This window comes from Cyprinodon variegatus, unplaced genomic scaffold (genome assembly GCF_000732505.1).
Source record: "Cyprinodon variegatus isolate N-32 unplaced genomic scaffold, C_variegatus-1.0 Scaffold383, whole genome shotgun sequence".
In the NCBI taxonomy this organism is placed as follows: Eukaryota; Metazoa; Chordata; class Actinopteri; order Cyprinodontiformes; family Cyprinodontidae; genus Cyprinodon; species Cyprinodon variegatus.
This window is the reverse complement of record NW_015150836.1, coordinates 464,952-483,836: the sequence shown is the minus strand read 5'-3', so window position 1 is coordinate 483,836 and position 18,885 is coordinate 464,952. Positions and strand designations below refer to the sequence as shown.

At 39.3% G+C, this 18,885-nt stretch overlaps 1 protein-coding gene across 6 annotated transcripts in view; it reads right to left on the bottom strand.

Moving 5' to 3' along the window:
• actn4 (actinin, alpha 4) overlaps positions 1–18,885 on the bottom strand; it is a 57,139-nt gene that overhangs the window by 12,456 nt on the left and 25,798 nt on the right. For all 6 annotated transcript variants that reach the window (XM_015387005.1, XM_015387006.1, XM_015387010.1 and 3 more), the window contains exons 2-7: positions 9,224–9,338; positions 8,448–8,567; positions 6,341–6,427; positions 1,036–1,123; positions 479–557; positions 303–384 (exon numbers count right to left, since the gene is read on the bottom strand). In XM_015387005.1, coding sequence (XP_015242491.1) covers positions 303–384; positions 479–557; positions 1,036–1,123; positions 6,341–6,427; positions 8,448–8,567; positions 9,224–9,338 — 571 coding nt within the window. The remainder of the gene's footprint in view (positions 1–302; positions 385–478; positions 558–1,035; positions 1,124–6,340; positions 6,428–8,447; positions 8,568–9,223; positions 9,339–18,885) is intronic.

Below are 18,885 nucleotides of genomic sequence, written 5' to 3'. Positions count from 1 at the left end.
GTTTTCTGCTAAATAAAGATTATTGTTATTACTACACAGGAAACAGTTCGACTGGTCACCCTGGAGCCCTCCTACTGTTACCGTGAAATCAGGCCAGAGTGCAGCTGCAGTCACATGCAGGCCAGCGATGACCAGAACAGGTTCAAATATTCTCTGCAAACAGTTAATAATTAAGGAGATTTTCTCTGAATTATTTGCATCGCTTACAAAGGAACAACCTTTTTTTTCTTTCCACGCGTCACCTTGTTTCTGCTGTGGAAGCACAGCCTTCACTGTGGATTACTGTGTAACTTTGAGCATACCTTCAGCGTCCAACATTTTGGGGATGTCCAGGTGCTTCTCAGCCACCTCGAAGGCATTGTTCAGATTAGTAACGGGGTCGTCCTGACAGAAGGAAAACACGTGTCATTTTTTAAAATCTATATTAAGGTAGAAGAAACCCTGTGAAATGTATAATTAGACAGAAGAATGAGGGAACCTTTCTGAGGCTATCATAGTCGATGAGATCGGGTCTGTGTCTGTGGATCAGAGCGTTGAAGGCGAGACCATCCTTCCAGCTAATGGGAGAAAATTATTTATTTAAGGGAAAATCAAACATTTTGTTTGTGTTTATATCAACATTAAAAAGCTTAATTCAGATCAGAACAAAGACGTAAACCTCGGCTAAAACATAAAAATACCATCTGGACTATATTACTTTATTAATACAATTTGAGCAGCAGGAAATGTTCAGCTCCCTCCAGTAGGGGGCACTGTTTCTACAGAATTACAGGGAGATATTCTCTGGGGAAAACATGAGATCTTTGGCAGCATTCAGCCAATTAATTACTACAGATTGAGAATCAAAGATTTTCATTACAGACCTGCTTCATGTTTCATTTAATTTCATTAAAAACTGGTCGACTAATTAAAAACGCTTGGTGGCGTCACTCCAACAACCTCCAAGGTTAGATAATAACTTTCTTCTAATTGAAGCTGTTTTAAATAAATGATCAATGGTGCTTTAGAACAGTCAGAAGCAGACGTTTGGGTTACCTAATGTGGAAGTTCTGCACATTGACGTTCTTGTACGGCGCCGTCTTCCTCTGGCACCACAGGAGGAGACCCTCCTTGGCAGAGGTCTCTGCAATGAGGAAGAGGAGAAGGCGTGGTCTTCATCAGAACTGCATGTTTCAATACCAAGAAGTTGGTCGCTGATCCAGAGCAGGGATCAGACTCTTAATATCTGATTAAAAAACAACTCAACAAACATGGACTCCTTCTTTGCCATTTTTAAATGTGTGGTATCGTTTTTTTTTGCCAGCTAGTTTAAGTGAATCTTTGTGTTTCGCGGTGGAGAAAAAAGAAAACAAATTATGCAAGAAAATATTTTCCAATCAACAATTTCAGTTAAGGTTCAATATTTATCATTCATAAACTAAGATATATCTGGATAGTTTAATTGCATTTAGTATCGTGAATAAAAACAAAAAAATTATCCTTTTTTTTGCGAAGAACAGCGTTGCTATGCCAACGGGGTGGAGTTTGAAGGAAGAGCCAAAATACAGCAGTTTTTGAGAGATGGACGGGACTTAGACCATGCCCACAATGAGCCATGCTCAGCATCAATGCAGACCTGGAGAGTTTGGTGAAGTCTGACAACTCACCTGACATTCACCCACCGAGGTTCAGGATGTATATTTCAGCTCACAGAGGTGAGACTACAATACAGTCTATGCAAGGTGGGTTAAGTGTTTGTCCAAGGACACTACGACGGACGGATGGATGAGATGTTAAACTTACAACGCTTAAGAAAAGGAGCCAACGTAATACTTATTCCATGGCAATGGCTTCTAACCTGCAACTTTGGTAGCAAGTTTCAAAAGTATGAAAGGGGCGGAGCTTAAAGGAAGAGTAAAAAATATTTGGAAAATGTTGCTGTTCAAGCATATTTAAAATGATCGACTATCATAAAGTCAAAAGAATCTAAGCTTCTAACTGCAACAGATCTACTTTAAAGGGTAAAAACTAATTAGCAGCACCATAGTGCAGCTTCAGATATGAGCGATGACACAGCGGATAACAGCAGGAATCCATCTGGTTGTTAAACACGATTAAAACTTAACACTGAAACAAAACAACAACAAAACTTGAAAGGTTTAAATAAAATGGAAAAGTCTCCGCCTGGTTGCATTAATGACAAATAACAGCACTTTTATTTCCCTTTAGTCCGTCTTCCTGAGCAGCCATGTAGGTCAGACCTGCCTTATCCTGGCTTTTCTCCATCACTTCTCACTTCGCCCTGTGAGTGGGAACAGCCTGTTTTTCATTCTGCTTTCCACAATAAGCTCCCATATCTGCATTTTAGCTGTGAAATTTACTGCTTAGGTTAAAAATATGGATAAATAAAACCCTCGCTGGCAGCAGGACTTTAGCGTAGCTTCCATGTTTTTTTTTATTCCATGAGAGAGAAATTCAAACACTAAATAAATTAACTACATAAATATTTCAAGTCTTTATTTTTCCTGTTTATTTTTGTCAGAAATTACGGTCAACAATAATAAATGATCCATACCCAATCACTATCAGGATACAACATTAAATCTGCGTGATATTGATACTCAAGTGTTTGCATATTCTCTTGTTTTTATTTTGAATTTTTATTTATATTTTCATACTGTAAATGTAAATGTATTTATTAGCATTTAGATGCAACTAATTTCACTCTTATTTGGGATTCTGTTGAGAAAGGATTTTTTTCATTAGTTCATCATGTTAATAAAAAATTGTTATCCCTGTAATTTTATTCATTTTTTAATCCTTATATATCAAAAATACTATCAAGTATTTTCCTGGGTATTAATATAGTGGTTGAATTTTTATTATCCGGACAATGCCAATAGAAAAAACTTGAAACTTACAATGTTTTTAAAATGTCCAATAATAGAAACATCCTGAACCGAAACTCTAAATACCAGCAAAACCGTCTGTCACTCAGCGATTCCATTAGCCAAGCATATCCAGAACATAAAACAGAAAGAACACAAATAAATAAATAAAAAGTGAGTCATGAACAGTGAGTACTGCACCCTTGGATGGATTGTGTAGAAAAATGCATAAAAAATTTTAAGGAGCTTCACAAGAAGTGGACAGAGGCTGGAGTCAGAACATCAAGCCATTAAAAACAGATGGTTTCCTCATTGGACTTTGCTTCAAAAAACTAAAACAAGAGTTTTCCAAATCTGACAGGATTCTCATTAATTCCTAAAGATCGATTCTAATAACCAAAGATCAATTTTGTTTTTTGTCAGATCTGTTTGCTCAGTTTCAAAAATTTTAATGTTTTTTTTCCTAGTTTTGATCCATTCATGTCTGCTATAAGTATAATTCTATTTAAGGTGTCTAAACACATATCTTTTAACTTATCAGGCCTATTTAAATGTGAAGACTTCAGGACGGACCTGGGAGACAGATGGAGACGGCAGATGAGCTCCAGACATGAAGAATCACACTAAGACTATCACTTGTCTACTGGATAGACCATCACATACTGACGGAGAGATTTATACTTTAAACTAAATTTGACCATTTTGTGTGTGTGCCATGTTTGCAAAAAACACATTATCCTACTTTTTTGTTAATTTGTGAATACTCAGGTGGTCAGAGTAAGAAATAAATTAGATCCAGTCATTTTTGTAAAATGTTTCATTTGAAACAAGAATGGGAGTCTGCAGATTTGGGGAACTTGTCCAATGATGTCCACACACTCTGCTTAACGTGATATTTTAGATCAATAGGATGTTTGTGAAGCTCATTAACATTTTGCCTTTAACACTGCCAGCATTATTTTATTGTATGAATCATTGCTGTAGATTCGGTTGTCCAACTGTATGAGCTGACTAAAACCTTCAAATGTAACATTCAGATTAGTATCCATCAGCCTTATTCATCCCAACTCATCAGATCTGATGGATTCCAGAAGTAAGTAGAAGGTAGCTGCATTTACTAGGATACATTACAGTAACTTTTTGAACACATATTTGCATAAGTTTTGCTGCACCTTTTCCTTTACTTCCGTATTAATTGCAACTATTTTTGAGTAAATTTTCTTACTACACTGTTTGAATTATATCACTGATTTGCAGGCCTAAGACACAACGACACACAGGTAGAGTTTATGTTGAAGTGAGAAATGTTTCCATTTAACCGAACCGTGTTTTTTGTATTTGCAAAGCTAATCGAGTCAATTTCTTTTTTTTTGTTTTTATGACACTAGTGGCTCGTTTTTCTGACAGTAGGCTGACAGGAAAGGAGGTATGAGAGAGGGGGAAACACATGCGGTCCGATTCGAACCCGGGTCGGACGCATCGAGGACTAAGGCCTCCGTACATAGGTCATGCACGCCAATCGCTGTTCCACCTGCACGGCCTGATCAAGTCATTTTCAATAGTAAATAAACAGCTACAGGTATAGTTATTCTTTTGTCTAATATATTATGATTTCTACATAACTTACATTTTGTTTGATATTTTAAAATTTAATCAGATAATTAAGTAGCCTTTGTACTGTTTTTTTATTATGTGGTACTAATGCTGCTCTTAAGTACAATTTTAGCGATTTTACCTCTTTTTGGTTCAACCTGCCAGCAAAAATTTTTCTTCACAATGTATTAAATTTCAAGATCATAATGTTCACCTTTTTACATTTTACAGTGTATTTATACTGCATATAATTATATATAGTTGTTTTTCCATGAATTACAGCTTACAACTGATGATCTTATAACCATCTTATCCATCATATAACATCTTATAATAATATAAAATGTTCTAATATTTACCACCATCTGCCCCTGGTTAAGACGGGTCTTTAAAAACCAGGCATCTTAGTCGTTTCTGTTAGTCAAAAGGTCTGACAGACTACTGGGTAGGTTTGAAACATTTTCAGAAAATACTGAAAATACTAGTTACCACTAATTGAAGCCTGTTTAGTGGTTGCAGTGATCTGGATGACTGAAAATGTGCACGGGCATAAGAATATCTAACAAAGAAATAGCCTTTAATTTCCGTCAGGTGTAGCACACAACCACAACCGTGACAAATACCTTTTTCTTAGCTTTTGCTCAGAGAACACATAAGGTCCATGATAAAAGGGCTGAATTTACTGAAGCAAATGTGTGGAACGCTGTCGAAATACTCATGTAATGTTGAGAGCTTTGAGTCATTGTATCAACAGGAAGGCTCTTCCATCCAGGAGTAGAACTATACTGTAGATTTCTTTATATAGAAAGCGACATCTCTCCCTGGTTACACAAGCACCTTTAAATGAGAATATTCCCCTCATTTGTTTTTATGCTTCATTAAATTAAACCATTGCAACAAAGATAATTTAGTTCTGCACAACGGACTTCCCCCAAAGGTGCTCCTGAGAGCAGGTGCAGCACTGCAAACTGTGAGTGAGCAGCAGCTAAAACATGCAGAGGAGTTCAGGTGGATTGTCATCTGCTCTCGCTCGGGTATTGTTTCAGCACGCATGGGTTCTCGTTTATACTCACGATAACTATGGCAGGGTTTTAACGGTATAGAGCAACAACCAAGCACAGAGCTAATAGTAATGAACATAACTAACTCCTCTCCATCCTGGAGAGAAATATCAGCTGTGCTGCTGCCATCAACACCTTTGGTTATAGATGTTGGAGATCAGCCTGTTTTTCAGTGTAGTCCTGTTTCTCTGATTGTGACTGGCTGGATGTGCTCTTTTCATCCTCTGGCATGAAAGTTTGCTCAGAGCTCGTCTGCCTGGCTGTGTGTTTCCTGGATGGGTCCGCCTTCTACAGTTGCTTTTTTTATCTCTGCTTCCATCTCCTTGAACCCCAGTCAGCCTCGGCAAACGGCCGCTCACACTGAGCCTGGTTCTGCTGGATGTTTCTTCCTGTTAAAAGGGAGTTTTTCCTCTCCACTGTCGCTACAAACATGCTTAGTGTGAGCGATGCTAAAGAGTCAATGAGTCGATGCAATCAACTGGTTTTCCTTAGATAGAAAACTTTGAATCAATTTGACTGGATAATCTGGGGAACTGTAAAGTGCCTTGAAATGACGTGTGTTGTGAATTGGCGTTATAGAAATAAACTCAATTGAACTGAATTGAATTAACATATTTCCCTTTTTGAACATTATGTGATGTAATAATTTTCTGAGACTGAAATTCTGGTTTCATCTGGAAGACCATGATCAGAATTACAAGACCTAAAAGGCTAGAACATGCCTTTTATACGTCATGACTATAAATGAGTTTTACTTGGTAAAACAATCAAAAGTATACTTTTTTTTACTTTCAAAGAATAAATCAGGAGCAGCCGTACCTTCAACAGAGATGTCTTGGATGGCGAAGCGAAGGATGATGGTCCAGATCATTCCAAGTGTCATCTTGGCGTTCCCATCAACGATCTCTGCATGAGGTAATTTCAGAGTCCGTTAGAGCCAACATTTTCTCTAAGAAGCTCCTCCATGACTAATTTTTACTTAAACATTTGTTACAGTGGTTTTACAGGTTAAAGAAAGAAGACAAACATGAAATCTCCTTTCAAAAAGTTTTACCAAGCTGCTCTGATTAAAAATCGGCTCTGGGGGGGAACATGAACAAGGCAGTTGATTTCAGACACTTTAGTCTGTTTTTCCTGCTACGACAGGACGTCACTACACACACCAAGGGCTGCTGATTAGAAAGTAGGCTTGTAGGTTTGGGTCAGATTCCTTTCATAGTTTAAACAATCCTCTCATACTTTCACCTGTTTTATCTTCTATCCTATCAGATACACTCTGGTGTGACTGGCGGACTCTACCCAAATACTGTTCATTTCGTTTCTACATTCCTCAGGTTTTCTGTCCATTTTGCTTTCTCTAATTCCACTCAAAGCTGCATTCCTTCAGTATGAGGAGCCAGGCTGGAACTCCTGCAGATCAAATGGAGAAACATTAAAAAAAAAAGGATCTTCATCCCCAATTATCTGCTCCTTCCATCTGTCATCCGTCAGTTGGCATTTTTCTCAGCCCGTCTTCCAGCTGATGACCTTTAGCGGTTGCATCCACAGAAGGCCAGATTTAGAGCAAGTTTAAGATGGGCCGCCATGTTTTTACTCTCTTCAAGTGCAACCAGTAACGGCTGCATCACGCTGCAGGAATGTCATGGTTGTCCTGAGGGAGAAAGGTCAGCTTCCTCTAGCATTCACTGAACACACAATGACCTCAGTGTGAGTTTGGTTGTCTGCTCCTGAATCTGTGCCATCACTCAGCAGACTCTAAGCAGGACGTCCTACTGCAGCGTGAGACTGAGGCTGAACTGTTTAATTTAACCCCCTGCCTTCTGCAACAGGGCACAATATTTTAGGTTATAATCCTGCAGAGAGAGACGAGGGAATCAGAATTATTCTTATTTTGCAAGGTGAGGGAAGAGAGGTTATAGAGAGAATAATACATGCTGATATTAATAACAGCCCTTTCATTGTTATATCTGAGTTATCCAGTTTTATTTAGCTCTCAGGTTAAGCCAACTGTATATAGAAACGTTAAGGAGTCGCTTTCTGGGGGAGGAGAGCAGAAATAACAGCGACCAAATAAACTGGACTGATTTCAAGCAGCTGAGCTGGTGAACAGAGTCAGAAAGGAAAAACTATAACGTCATATGTTGTGCAACGTTTTAAGAAAAGAATTGAAATAAAGCAAAAATAAATAAATATTTGATTAAAAATGTTTTCCTTAGAGCCGAAGTAAATTGATGAGAAAAATATAATAATAAATTTTTTCCCCATAAATGATTGTGTGGAAAAAAAGGTTTTGAGAAAAAGAAAATTAGGAATTTGTGTAACAAAATCACCAATAATTAAATATTTAAGATAATGGTTTAAAAAATGTATTTCAAAGGTTCATTTGTGATGCATTTTTTTGCAACCAAAAAAGGTTCAGACTTTTGTTGGCTTTTTATTTTCGGATCAGTTGATAAGGATCTGGTTTTATTGTTAATGTGGCCAGCGTCAGCCATCCGTATGGATAAAAGTCCCACTCTGGAGGTAGAAACAGAATGTGTTTACTATTCAAAGGGGGGATTTCCAAACAGACTTTGAATGCAGCTTTGGGACAACACCTTCATTAAATCAAATCTCTGCATTTTATGGTAGAACTGTAATTTTTATAGCAGCTAATTTGGTTATAAAACAAATAGCAGGAAAGAGAAAACGTGGATCAGCTGATTCTGGTTTTAATTGACACATAAAGACACAACTGCTGTCAGAATCAAAACCTTCTTCTGGTAACTTAGGAGGAAAAACTTTTTTTTTTTTTTTTTGTAGTGTAATTAGGACAGGATTTCATTTGCTCAAAGAGTGTTGTAGGCTATCTTGAGCTGGCAGTGACATGGAGTTATTGGGAGTGACCTTTTTTAATGTGGAACCGGCTCGGTTTCTTTAATCTTACCCTCTGCCCCGATGGAGACCAGCTTGACTCCCTTGCTGGCGATGAAGTCCAGAGCTTTGTTCACGTTGTTGATCTTGTGCACCCTCATTTTGCCTCGCTCCGGCTTTGGTAACCGCTCGCCTGCAGGCACAGAGGAACAAACGTGAAGGAGGGGGGTTAGGAGTTCGCTCCTGCAAACGTTTCCGCACGCTCAGCAAAACGGCTGCTCCGTCAGGGAGGCTAAAGTTACAGCAGCAACGTCGGCATCACTCAAAAATGAAGTGAATGTGGGCCAGAAGGCCACAGGGTTTCTACAGTTTTTAATGACTCAAATCCAAACTTTTCCAGACTTATTTTCTGACTAAGCAGATTTTTTTTCTCCCACTTAAAAAAAAAAAAAAGTGTCTAAATACAAATGATGAGGAACTAAACAGCAGATTTTGATGTGATGGAAACATCGGTTGAAGGATGAACAACAAAAGAGCGAAAAGACAATTTGGTGAATTTATAGAAAAAAGCGGATAAAGATGGAATCAAACTTACAGAGAAAGTGATCAATTGGGAAACAGAAGGAGAGTCAAATGAACCGAGAGAGTTAGACAAACAGGTAGATGAGGGGAAAAACTAAGGGAAAAAATGGATGGATGGATGTATGGATGCAACATTTGGCTTCAACATGTCATCCACAGAGCAGATCCTGCATTGTTTCACCATCAGAGCTGAGATGATCCGGAGGAAAGCTTCTTTAACCAATAGAAACCTTCTCCCCTCATGGAGAGGACTTTGCAGAGACTCACCTGAGATGACTTCCAGCAGCAGCATTAGTTTGAGTCCATCTCTGAAGTCCTCCTCGATGTTTTCGATCTGCGTGCCAGCTTTCCGCAGGTGGGAGTTGCACCAAGCCGTAAACGTCTAAAAGAAAGAGAACAGAAAATAATTGTAGATTAGTCACTGTCTGAATTGGTTTGTTCTTACATGTTTTAGGAGAATATTCAAACTTTAGGTTTAATAGAAAAGGGAGACGTGAGAGAATGGGGTAGTTAACAACGAAAGGAGGCGTTAAAACGGAAACATAATCTCTTTAATTCATTCTGGTTAAACAGCATTTTAAATCCGTTCATCTCCAAAGAATAATATAAACCAACTAAGACAGAAGCTCTTCGGCTGCACCACCTTTTTAAACCAATGACCACAAGTAGGGAGTGAATTTTGTCCCATTATTGTTACAAAGAACATGTTTTATAAACAGAAATCAAACTTTAAAAAAAAAAGTTAATTTCATATTTTTTTATTTTAAAGAATTTTTTTTTTTTTTTTTATTTCAGATCAAGTTTTATGAATCTTATTCTTTTTTCAGATCACATTCTCTGTACTTCCCAGAGTTAGAAAAAAATCTATTGGTCTGCAGGGATGTTGGCAACATCATTTTTATTCGTTAATATGGGCAATAAGCCAGCGTTCATATTGGGCTCAAAGTGAAGAGAATGATCTGTGAAACAATGAATGAATGAAAAGAATGCAGTTCAAAGAAAGAAAAGCTGAAAAAATAACAAATATGAAATCTGAAATAAAAAACAAAAATAGGAATAAAAAAAAATCTAATTAGGAAACAAAATGTTTCATATTTTATTTTTGATCAACTTCCCTTTTATTTTGAAAAACCTCCCTCCATACAAAAGTGAAGAAGACGAACTTCTCCAAAGCAAGCTGATCTAAAACATTCAATCTGTACGTTCCTCTGCCTCTGGCTGCATTTTAAAAAGGTTTCTCTCCAGGGAGCTGGAAACCAGAACTCTGTCACGCCATGGATCAAAAATAAAATGCAAGGATAAACTCTGCGGGATCTTGCTCATGTCATTCAAGAGAAAAACATCCCAAAAATATGTGAAAGCCTCACTCTGAAAAGTCACACACAAGCTCAGTAAAATCAGGACTAAAAAAAAAAAAATAATAATAATAATAATAAGCAAAGACTTCAGTCTTTTATGCTTTTCTTATTTGGAAAAGCAACAGGCAGGCACCTTATTGAACGAGGAACAGGAGCTACTCTGGAGTAGAGATGTTCCGATCCAGGTTTTTGCACTTCCGATCCGATACCGATATTGTTTTTGGACTTCCGATCCGATACAGATACTGGCCGATACCAGCCTATCCGAGCATGTATTTAAGTTTAAGTTAAAGTATTTAGCCTTAGTTATAAGACTCATGTTGAAAAGGGTTTTAGTACTCTTGATAACATCTAGCCAGCTAAATTAGGTGAGATTGAATAAAACACAATGCTTGGTAACAACAAACTTACCTGTTTATTAAGAGATAAACACAAACTGGACAAAATTACAAATAGCAATCTGAAATTGCACAGTGAACAGTAAAACCGTAAACAGTTAAAGGTGCAAGTATTACTGTAAGTTTAATAAAAATGCAAAACAGGGGAACACTGGCGCAAAATAGTGGAATGGATCGTTTCAATCGGCGAAACTGGAAAATACGGACCGGATTTTTTTTTAAAAACTGGATCGGCAGTCTGGATCGGCATTTTACATGCTTTGCCGATACGCATTTTTTTGCCAATATCGGCGTCCCGATCCGATCCACGTATCGGATCGGGACAAGCCTACTCTGGAGCATAGAAGCATGTGTTAACACCATGATAAAATAGGAAGACATCAGGAGGACATTCTGGGGCTCATCAATCAGGATAGGATTATAGATGCCTTTACTCAACCATGCGATGGATTATCTGAGAGCATCGTACCAGAGACAGGCCATTTTGTCTTATGAGCTGGTTATCCTCCTGCAGCAGTGTGTCGCAGTGAGCTTGTTGCATATATTTTTTATTTAATATTGAAGCGTGGTCTGCGCTATGTTATTCCACGCCACAATGCAAGCTGTGGGTCTAGATACGGCCGATGCGGTGAGGAAATTGGGTAAAGTTTGTGCGACAACGTAGGGACATGAGGGCGAAAAAGAGCGGGGATCCAGGTGGAAAAAGCATCCCAGCGTTCTCGCGCACCTCACTCTTCTTCCTGGTCCATCTTCACAAGTCATTTTCCACAATGGCATCGGTCATACAAACAAAACAAGCCGATAAGGTACCACGTATAGACGTGTAGAGCGGATGTAGATTTGACCAATCAGAGGCCTTATGTCTGCAGTCACCTACAATTTGAGAGGTGCAGCAGAGTGTCTGCAGCTTATAGATAGGAGTTAAAGACAGAATCAGACACTAGTGAGGGTTGAAGGAAGCTTCCCTAAAGTCCGACTCTTTTAGAGGTTCTAATGCACAGTGCCACGTTTGGACCATACCAGCTGACCAAGGAATGTTAACATCAGGACGTACTGATACCAGCCCTACAGAAACACTGTAGAGTCCCATGGCAGGCATCCAGTCTGTCCAAATCTGGGTCATAAACGGGATAATGACCTCAAACACAGCATCGCATCTACAACAGAATCTCAAAGTCCAAATTCAACCCTCCTGATTGGTTGGAGCAAAAAGAGACGTGTGCAGAAACAAATGCCTGCAAACAAACAGAGTTAATGTTGGGCAAAAACTCCTCTGCCATGAGCGGATGATAAAGTCCATCATGAAACAGCGTCATGGCTGCTGAAGGTGGTTCTTCAGATGTTACATGATGACCTTTTTGTTTCATCTTCATAACCAAAATGGGTAAAAATTAGAAGAGCAGCATCAGATTCATGACTACCAAAGCGGAACAAAGCAGCTGAATCAGCAGCAATATGCGCTGAATGTTCTGGAAAACCCTGATCAAGCTCATATTTGACTTACAGGAATAAAACCAGAATAAAAACACAAACGCCTCCTGTGTTTGTAAAGCCTCCTGTTGAAAAACATTATGACAGGGTGCTGCTCGCTGCCCCGCCTCTCTCCCCGCCGGCCTCGGTGGGCCGGCGGCACAAAGCTCCCATTGAGCCGGCTGGATAATAGCACCCTTCAGCCCCCAGCGCTGCCCAGCCCGCCGTGTGCGTCCGTGTGTGCGTGAGGGGACCCCTCCCCCAGATGGGCCGATACCAAGCAGCCCTCTCTCCCTGCACAGCCTTCCCTCTCCCAGAGAGGACGGAGGGAGAGGAGGGTGGATGGATTTCACGGAAACAAACAGACGTGCAGACAGAGTAGGTGGGCAGCAGGAGGACAATGGCCTAGCTGCCACATACTCGCAGACACTCCAACAATGCAGCAGGAAGTGGCATTGCAATGACAGGAAGTTCCAGCTTGGAACAGACAATCAGCATAGATGCATAAATCACCGCCTGTCAGTATGTCATCAACCAAACACTTTCAGCTGATCATTTATAGGTTTTGTATAAAATATTCATTTATTGCTTTATTCATATCTAAATTCTGCTTTCAGACCAGTAAATTTGATCAAAATGATCCCATCAGACATAGGCTACGTTCACACTGCAGGCCTTGATGTTCAATTCCGTTTTTTTTTTTGTGAAATCCGATTTTTTTTTTGCGAAAATTCGAATTTTTTTTGCGAAATCAGATTTTTTTTGTTGCGGTGCTGTTCACATTTCTAAATATATGCGAGTTGTATGCGAACTGTGTGAACTGCAGTCAAACAACTGTGTCCAGCATGCAAAGTAAAGGACGCAATGACATCACAGGCCAGCTCTGTGTTTACAGAAGTAAATACGGATGGTAGTGCCGACGTAGATCTATGATGGTTTACAGTGTAAAGCAGAGACGGATTAGTTTTTTTTGTTTTTGTTTTTTTTTTTTGCCACAAAAACAAAATGGAGCAAAAATATTTCATGTTAAGGCAGCGTTAACATGATTCCAGAAATAGTCCAAAACACTACACTAACCAAATTTTATTCATAAGCAATCCTGAGCATGATCTTTTTCAACCATAAAAACAATCTTTTTCAGGATTGTTAAACATAAATACTGCTCTCCGCATCGTCTGCCACGGTCTTCATAGCAAGACGCGGAATAGTGACCTTTGTCGGGTATTAATGGCGTTCAGGTCGGATTAATGCGACCTAACCGTTCAGACGCAGGTCGCATTTGAAAAGATCAGATTCGTATAAAAACGGATCTGTGTTGTTCAGACAGCTATGAAAACATCAGATCCAGGTTGCATATGGGCCGAAAAAAAAAAATAATTCTGATTTTTGTGTCTTTTTGGTGTGGTGTGTGCGTGTAGATAGAGGTGAGTATTGGCATGGGTGTTGCGATTCGATACATGTCGCGATGCTTGGGTCACGATACGATATTATCACAATACAGTATCACTATTATTTATATTGCAATATTTTTGCAAAATGATTGTTTCTCACACTCCTAATCAGACAGGGACCTGAACTGCTGCTTTAACATGAGATTTACGCAACAAACAGCTGCAGACTAAAGGCCCCTCTGAGCAGCTCCCTCAGGTTTACACAGCTTTTCCTGCCTCTTCAAACTGCAGTATCTGCACCAAAAAAGCAGAAATGTGAAGTTCGATTACAGCTGCAGCCTCTCAGCTCTAAGAGGCACTTCACTGTAAGAGCATGAAGTTTCTTAGGAGCTACAGTGATTTCAGTTGAAAGTCATGCATTCAACAAGTCTCAACATGTGGAACAATATCTGCAGCTGCATGTTTCACACAACCTACACATGGATCAACATGAGTAATAAGGTCTTTCCAGACAACTTATTTTGTGGATCAAATATCTTTTAAAATACCAGTACAATAATCTGCAATTGGTAACCTTACACCAACTTTAAGGAGATTGTTATAATTTCAGGATTTAATCTATAAAAATCTACAATCATGAATTACAAAAACAAAACACGACTTTTAACTTCTTTTTTGAAACTGTTATACTAAAATAAAACTGCTTCATCATCGCCATGAAATATGACCTTATTCAACCTACTGAGGGAACTAAACGCCCTTCTGTGGCTCCATATCAAAACAGACTGGAAATCTGCAGCTTTTCCTTCAGACATCTTTAGACGTTTCACTGGAATCTAAAGGTTTGCTATGTTGCCGTCTCAGGATTTCCTATTATTCAAACCTCAAACAAATAGCTTGTCTCTAAGCCACTCAAAGTGATTATCCCCCTATTTATCTATGATGGGATAACATGATCAGAAATGCATCTACCCAGCTCCTCCTGAATGAGTCCTTAAAGGAGGAGAGGCTACATTTAGTTGCACTCAAAGATCTGGGTCTGCATGAGCCTCCTCCCAATCAGATCCCTGGAAAATGTCCAAACAGCAGAGATAAAAGTCTCCTGATCAGCAGCTCATCTCCTAATTGGATGACGGAGCTTTTTAACAGAGGTGAGGATTTCAACATAGACTAAGCGCCAAGTTTGAAAACCTAATCTTTCAGATTCAATCTTCCCAAAAGAGCAGAGAAATGCTATCATGACAGCACAGGTCAACAGCTGCATAAAATATCAATAAATATGTACGGTTTTCATCATCAGGGAGGGAAATTAGTCATGGAGCAAAGTGCTGTTAAGAGAAGGTGTCAGAAGTCAATTTAGACTCATTACGGTGTTTTCTCTAAGCCGACACTGAAGAATATAGTGAAGATATAAAAAGGTCGCAGATAATGCTGGGAGGCTTAATAACAGATCAGGCACAGCGGTTCTGAAAACGCAGCTTAGCTGTTGTGTGAATCTAACACTTTGTTCGGTGTTTTGTTTAGATCGATTAAAAAGCCGCTGTCCATAAAAAAAAAACATGGAGTGGAAGTTCCTTTTGTGTTTGTTTACACGGAATTGATCATTTAAATTATTCAAATTCGGATTTTTATTTACAATTGTTCCTCTTGGGCTTCCATAGTTAAAAATCACATGGTTTCATTTCTCTTTGCTCTAAAATGTATTCTAATAACCAGGAAACTGGCTCCCTGTGTGATACCACCAGCTGCAAACATCTTGACCGTCACATTTTCATCATGGCGGGCCCTGGAGGCTTGTTTTATATGCAGGTTTCACAGTTTAGATTTAGTAGCAGTTAGAATTCAGGTCAAGTCCTCGTTGGGATGGGGAAAAAATATTTATATATATAATTAATTGCATTTTTTCCAATCAATCTAAAGAGGAAACAAATTAATAACTGGATTTGGTATGAAAAAGAATATTCAGATATTTTGTGTTTAAGCCTTATAGAGCAGCTCTACTGCCGGTACAGTAATACATTTTGCTGGCAGGTATCAGAGGAAACCTAAATAAGCTGAATGAAACTACAGTTGCTGCCTCTGGGAGCGCTGACAGAAAAATCAGGCAGGTTGAGACCTGCAGAGAATTGGTGCAACAACAAGCAGCAGGAGCGTATCTCAGATCAAACCCAAACACCAGGCAGCAGGATACATCAGGTTATCATCATGTTCTGGATCTCTGACTGCAAAGAAAACATTTATTTTGTTCTACTTCAAGGTCTTCTGACACGACACACCGCTTCTGCAGAAAATGGGATATGTGAGCATCAGGTGCAGCACATGACTGACACAAACCTTCAAACCTCCTATGTTGTCATCGCTCATAAATGCTGCTTCCCATGTGATCCTGGTTGAACTTTAGTCCCTGTAACATCTCATTTACAGAGGCCTATTAAACTCATAACGTCAACAGTCTCTGGCTCCTGTAAGGAGAAGAGGCTGAATTCAAAGTTAACTGGTGGATCCTGTTTAACCCGACCGCACAGATCAGATCAGAGGAGCGCTGACCTCAGCCGAGGATAACGAGCTGAAGGACAGAAAATCTGGATCCGAGCGTTAAGAAGGCATGGAGCTCTTATCCTCTGTTGCTCTCTTACGTAACAGCTTCAGTTTAATCACTGCTGCAAGCATTCAGCTCAGTCACTGTATAACCTGCAAATAAAATCATTTACTTTTGGCCGTTTTCCACATGAGCAAACCTTAAATGAACACCTGAAATTCCTCCAGTGGGATTAAGCCACTCCCCTATGGACGACTGACCTGCAGGTAAAAGTTGATGATCATTTTGGGGCAAAACAAAAACTACGTATGTGTTGGTTCAAACAGCTGCAGTGACTAAATTTGTAGGGAATCTTTCACATCCCATTTCAGGCTTTGATGAAACTTGTCTTCAGTTTCTGCAATCGTATAAATATATAATAAATATATTTTATAATTCACCGATGCTCTGTGGCTTCCAGCTGGAATACACTTCTTTAGTTGTAAGGTTTTATGCAAAGATCCTCCACATGTTTATTCACACGGATTCAAGAATATTATTATGGAACCTACTTCAATCCCTCATCCTTCAGACAGCTGCTAATCTTTGCAGGACTAGACATCCCAGTCCTCAGGAGAAAACTGCTCAGACTCTACAGGCCTCAGTCTCGATGTTAAAGTTCAGGATGAGAAAAATGAGAAAACACACGAAAGCTTGGCTCAAATTTGGGAGATAAAAACTTTTACAGTTAACAACTGAATTTATTTTATATGGACATGCATGGAGGTGAGGGTGTCATGGTTTGTGGGAAACCATAACCCAGTAATTTAATGACCAAAACATGTTAATTAAGCCACCAATGACTGCGTAACAATTAGGTCATAAGAAATCCCTGAGTGGCCTGTCAAAGCCCAAATCAGGCAATTGTGACAAAAAAAATAAAAATAAAATCTTGAATATCTAACTATGCCAGAGACGCCAGGAGGCATTTTACTGAATTTATATCCGATAATATAAGGTAATGTGTGATATACAATTTTTTAGAGTCTAATAAACACTTTTTTCTAAAGAAACAAAATAAAACAAACATCAGCTGTTTACAACAGCAGACATCAATATTCAAACATTTCAACAAATTAAAGGACAGAATAATTTTTCTATGTGGCATCAGCCACTGAACCCAAAATACATTATTCATCATTTCCTGTCTGAACAGAATGGGGTCAAAGGTTAAAGATAAGATGGCTACCACAGAGCAAAACTCTAAATCAGAGGGTAAGAAGAACAGTGGCGCAGAGGTAAAGCATGCGACCCATGGACGCACCTATCTAGGCTTCATGCCCCCCCGACCTCCTGTCGGCTGACTTTCAAAGGAAACACGCCTCTGAAAACTCAAAGTTCTGATGACTGACTGATCCGTCACACCTCCAACACACACACATACCCACCCACACACACACACACACACACACACCACTCCTTGAATAGGAATGTACTCAAGGGACACATCAAAATCCAGCCCCATACACCAATCACATCTGTGAAGCCAATAGATCCAAACACCAATTAGTCCCCCAGCCAATTTGTCTACACATCTTTACAATACACACATCCTAATGATATTACTGGTCCATACACCCCCAAAAACACACACACACACACACACACACACACACAGATAAGGGTGTGTCTTTCTAAGATTGGAAAGAATGAGCAGGGCTTACAACCGCCCTTTCACAACCACCTTCAAACCTTCTCATGACGGCAGAGGGAGGAGGGTGTGAGCTTTCTGTGGATCACACACCCTTTTTTTCTTTCCTCCTCTGTTTTACACTGATGAGCTCACCATCACAGCGAGATGACTGAGCGGTGACACGTTTCACAACTAAACCTCTTTGAACATCAGTCTTATTCAAATGTTCCCAGCGTGATTCATGCATTCTCAGCCAATGAAGAGCAGAGAGGAAAGAAAGAAAAAAAATCCACGTTCCATGGATGTCAGTTGTGCTTCTTTCTCACACCTCTGCTAGCAGCCGTCAGCTAGTTGAACTGGCTCCCAATCAGGCAGGTGCAAACCTGCATCCAGGTGAGCTCTTTAGCACTTGCAATCACAACTGTCTAGTTCCAAGGATGCGCTGAAACATGCAGCCGTTTCATGTCGTCAGATTCCTCTGCTGTAAGAAAAACAAAACCTGATGATGCTGAGGTCATTTAGCCTCAGCCGGCAGCAGAGGTTATTCAGCTTCCTTTGGTAACGTTTACAGTGTAAGGCAGAGACAGATTAGTTTTTTTTGTTTTTTTTTTGCCACAAAAACAAAATGGAGCAAAAATATTTAATATTAAGGCAGCGTTAACATGATTCCAGAAATAGTCCAAAACACTACACTAACCAACTTTTATTCATAAGCACTCCTGAGCAAGCATGTGGCAACAGTGGAGAGGAACGTCTATTCCTTCAGGGCAGCCCCACCCCCGTTTCCTTCTAACAGTTCGAAAGGCTTTTCAATGTTTTCTAGACCCTTTTATTTTGACGTCTACCCATCACTAAAACTTTACTTAACATTAATCGTTAAGGCACTACAGCATTCCTAACCTCAAATATGAAGTGATATTCAGGTACTTCCTCACAAGCAGCCTGATGAAAAGGACAATTTGTGTCATTTTTCTTTTTTTTTTGTTGATTTATGTTGGACCATAATGTAATTTAGGAATAAAACAAGAACGTATTTGGTCCCAACATCTTTTGAAAAGGGACTGATCAAGACAACATTAAAGTAAGTCATTAAAAACAAAC